The following is a 5,000-nucleotide window of genomic DNA, read 5'->3' as shown; positions in this document are numbered from 1 at the left end:
ATGATAATAGTAATAATAATAATAATAATAATAATAATAATAATAATAATAATAATAATAATAATAACTAATAATAATGATGATAATAATACCTATACTACTACTACTACTACTAATGATAAAAATAATTATAACAACAATAATGATAATGATAACGAAAAAAATAATTATAATAGTTGTAGTTGTAATAATAATAATAATAATAATGGTGATGATGATGATGATTATGATAATAAAAATAACAATAAAAACAATAATAACAACAATAATAGTAATAATCATAATGATGAAAATAATGATAATGATAAAAATGATGATGATAATAATAATAATAATAATAATAATAATAATAATAACAATAATAATAATAATAATAATAATGATAATAATAATAATAATAGATAATAATGACAACAATAATAATGACAATAATAATAATAATGACCAAAGCAACAACAAGAATAATGACAATGATGATGATAATAATAAAATCAACAGGAAGACTAATGATAACAATAACTCTAATGATAAAGATAATGATAATAATACCAACAGGAATCGAAATCGTAATAGTACTCATGATGATGATGATGATAATGATAATGATAATGATAATGATAATGATAATGATAATGATAATGATAATGATAATGATAATGGTAATGGTATTGGTATTGCTAATAATAATATGTATTTCTTAAAAACGAGAACAATAATGATAATGATAATAATGATAATGCTACTACTACTAATAACAACGATGACGATAATTATGATAATAATAATGGTAATAATAATAATAATAATAATAATTATAATAATAAAAACAAAAATAATGATAGTAACAACAACAGCAATAATAATAATAATAATAATAATAATAATAATGATAATAATAATAATATTGATAGCAATAGTACTAGCAACAAATATGGTAACAGCAACAACAATGAAAATAAAAACATGGCAAGAATAGAGATAATCGTTGTTATTTCCCCTCCTATATTTTTTGTCCTCGTTTCTAAACAGGAATCATGATTACTATTAAGAATAAGTCGTTACGATAAAATCAATATCTATAACATCAAAAGCACAAAGAATTTCCATAATAACAAGATTGGTATTACTAATAATCGATTTATCAAGTATCATGATAAGTATAGCGAGATTAATAACCGGAAAACCCATAAGTATAGATGATGGTAATGACGAAGGCAAGAATAAGATGTAAGGAAGGTAATCATACGTGCAATCATTACCGTAATGATAGGCGTTACTGTCAGTAATGTTACTATTAATGTGAGTGCTATTAGCTTTTTTGCTATTATTTTCAAAATCTTATCTCTTCCTTTACCGATTTCCTCAAATCTTACGTGAATGAACATGAAACCAACTTCCGTTAATGACAGGAAGAAAACACAGCCAGGGCAAAACCTGCTTCTATGCAACTGCAGCCAAGGCGTACCTTTGTCTTCACTGGAGGCAGCATCTTGGCCGGCGGAGGTCGAGAGGTCGGCCGAGAGCGACGTGTCCTCGCGGTCGCTGTTGTCCATGTCGACCTCCTCCATGCTCATCTCTGAGCAGGGCGACGCCGACCTGCTCCTCCGCCCCCCTCCGGCGCCCTGCAGGAGGCGGCTGAATCCCTCGGGCGAGGAGATGATGCCGTCCCTGGCGTCGTCCGCCTCGGCCGCCCCGCGGGACAGCGAGGACGCCGTGCTCCCTCCCCCGCCTCCGGCCGAAGGCTCGACGGAGGAGCTCACTTCAGGGTGGATGACGGAGTCCTTGGAGAGGTCCATGGGCGAGGAGGCGCTGTACTTGAGCACGGACACGGGGCGGAACCCCTGCAGGCTCGGCGAGTGGCGCAGGTCGGCGAGGGCGGCGCGGTGGTCGGGGGGCGTGGAGCGGTGCAGGTCCGTCGGGGAGCGGCTCTCCATGCGCGTCAGGATGTCGGTGATGGAGAAGGGCGTCACGGAGGCTGTCGTCTGCGTCTGGCTGTCGGGAGATCCGGGCTTCTCCATCTTGACCAGAGTCTCCATGCTACAAGGACTGGCGCTTCTTACCAAATGATAATAATTCTAACAAAAAAAATAATAAAAAGGGCAGTTCGTTTCGAAAAGAACCAAGGCAGAATCCAGCGCTGGCCGACCACTAAAAAAAATCGTCCAGAAGAAAGCTTTACCGCCTCGCACTGTCTTGTCAAGTCATGGCCGCCGCCGCCAGCGAGTGAGGGGAATATCGCAAGAGGGAATCTCTGTCCTCGTTAGCGGAAAATGATATATGCATATGACTCCACACCGCCGACGAAAAGCCAATCGAAAATAGTCTATCGAAATTCCCGCACTACTCCAGGTCGAGGCACGAGAGGTACACAGGGGCAAGGAGACCCACAACAGCACGTGTGATGTCGACCCTTCCTCTTCTCGCTCCTTCGCTCTCACTCACTCTTGGAAAGGCCCTCTCAAAGCGCTACGTGTTTCCCCTCAGTGACCGCGAGAGAGTGTGTGGAGGGCGAGGGACGTACGCTTGCTCCGGCGAGGGGAGAGAGGTAGGAGGGGATAGCGCCTGGGGGACTCTGCGGTCGAGACTATTTGTACTGTAATTGGTTCTGTCACTTGCTTCCCTCTATCTCTTTCCCAGATGCTACAGCTCCATTAGCCCCACGCGACCAACTTCAAAATTCATCAAGGCTTTCTGAGCACCCGCCGAGTAGCCAGTTTCGGATTTGTTCTTTCGCTTTTTGCTCGTGCTTTCCGATTCTTATCCGTCATGTGGACCATTTATATTTTTTCCTGGAGAAACCTCGCGGAGTTTCAGAATCGTAATTATTGTTATTTTATACACAAAGTACGGGAACAAATAAGACACCTGAAATCTAAGGAGTCTGGCATGGTAAATATGTTACAAGGGGCGGGCCTTAAGTCGACCAATCAGCGCACGAGTTGGGAAATGAGGGGAGAGGGTGGGCGGGGCTTCGGTTAGGGGCAAGGGGAGTTACCAATTAGTGCATAACTCATGGATTATAATCGGGTTTTACTTGACTCCATGCCTTCTTTCGAAAACGCGCGCTCCGAACGTGGGCAATGGATGGTATTTATGCTTGATATATCAGATATGCGTTTTAGATAATGCTCCACTAAATAACAATGAAAGAGAGGTTAACATCGACCCGGAGAGGGAAATGCCGCACGTTGAGAGAAAAGCCTCGTGGAAGAGACCGGATCGATTCTCAAAGGAAAAGTAAGCTTCTTGAACCGATTAGCAGGAGGCGAATCACGAAGGAGCGAAGAAGCGAAGAAGGAGGAGGGTTAGGAGGAAGAGGGGGTGAAGAGGGATAGAAAAACGAAAACAAGGTGATAATTGGGATGATGTTTACCACGTCCTAAAACCAAAGAAGAAAAAGCGGGAAACTCAACAGTCAGGGAGAGGAAATTCACCAAAAGAGGGGAAATCGTCAAGAAAGAATGAGCCGTTTATTATTATAAGCCGATATGAAAGTCTCGTGACAAGCCATTCTCTCTCTCTCTCTCTCTCTCTCTCTCTCTCTCTCTCTCTCTCTCTCTCTCTCTCTCTCTCTCTCTCTCTCTCTCTCTCTCTCTCTCTCTCTCTATTAATTCCTCCTTTTCTCCCAACTTCCTTCTCTCCCTCTTTCCATCCTCCTCTAGCTTCCCCCTTTCAAATCCTACATCCCCTCTCTCCCTCTCCTAATCACTCCTTTCCTCCCTCCCTCTCTCCCTCTCCCTCTCTCTCCTTCCCTCTCCCATCTCCACCCTTCTCTCCTCTCTCCTCTCTCGTCTCTCCTCTCCCCCCTCTCCCCTCTCCCCTCTCCCCTCTCCTCTCTTCGCTGAATCGTACCGCGGCCGCAGATGCACTACCGCAAATTACTTCCGCTGACCCGAACAGAGCCGCATGAAAACGGATCATTTAATGCCACTCGCTCGATCCGTTTGCAATCAACGCCGGCCGCGGAAGCACGTCTACGAGCGCGATGTTGCAAAAAAAAAGAAAAGAAAAAAGTGAGAGAGAGGAAAATCTGGAAAGATTTTGACTTTATAATTAACAGTATTATTGATATGATTATTGTTATTATTATTATAATTATTTTTTGTATAATAATTGTTATTATTATTATTATTATTATTAGTAGTAGTAGTAGTAGTATTAGTATTAGTATTATTGTTATTATTATCATTATTATTATTATTATCATTATCATTCTATTAATGATGATAGTAATAATAATAATAACAATACTACTACTACTACTACTACAAATTATTATTATTATTATTATTATTATTATTATTATTATTATTATTATTATTATTATTATTATTATTATAATTATTATTATTATTATCATATCATTATTATTATCATTACTATTAACACCATTGATCTTATACATACAATTAACATCATAGATGTTATATTTACTATTATTATTATCTTTTTAAATATTATTATGATTAATTGTATTGTTATTTTTATTATTTTTACAATTTTTTCAATAAGAGAAACATTAAATGGTTTCTTCCTCGATCTCCTTTTCCGGATGATCGGATACCGAATATTAAGATCGGTTTTGGTGTTTCGGTTATTCCTTTTATTATCTTATTTCTTTGTTCGTTTTTCTTATCTGTTTTTCCTCTTTCTTTTATTTGTAATTTTAAATTTTCATTTGTGTGCGTATATGGGTATGGTTGTGTGCGTTTGTACGTGAGTGTGTGTATATGTGTGTGTCTGTGTATGTAAGTGTGCTTTATTTTACATTTTCTCTCTTCCTCTCTCTCTCTCTCTCTCTCTCTCTCTCTCTCTCTCTCTCTCTCTCTCTCTCTCTCTCTCTCTCTCTCTCTCTCTCTCTCTCTCTCTCTCTCTCTCTCTCTCTCTCTCACATCTCTCTCCCTCACCCAATATCCTTCTCACTCTCTCCCAACCTACCCCCATCCTTACCTCTCCATATCTTCTAACTAAGAACCATAAAAAGAAAGAGAGAAAGAAAG

At 39.2% G+C, this 5,000-nt stretch overlaps 1 protein-coding gene across 1 annotated transcript in view; it reads right to left on the bottom strand.

Moving 5' to 3' along the window:
* LOC119579570 (homeobox protein Nkx-3.2-like) overlaps window positions 1-2,611 on the bottom strand; it is an 11,544-nt gene extending 8,933 nt beyond the window's left edge. The window contains exon 1 of the mRNA XM_037927488.1: window positions 1,466-2,611. Coding sequence (XP_037783416.1) covers window positions 1,466-2,036 — 571 coding nt within the window. The 5' untranslated portion in view covers window positions 2,037-2,611. The remainder of the gene's footprint in view (window positions 1-1,465) is intronic.
* Window positions 2,612-5,000: the final 2,389 nt, after the last annotated feature.

This window comes from Penaeus monodon, chromosome 12, assembly GCF_015228065.2.
Source record: "Penaeus monodon isolate SGIC_2016 chromosome 12, NSTDA_Pmon_1, whole genome shotgun sequence".
NCBI lineage: Eukaryota > Metazoa > Arthropoda > Malacostraca > Decapoda > Penaeidae > Penaeus > Penaeus monodon.
This window is presented reverse-complemented; position numbering and strand designations above follow the sequence as displayed.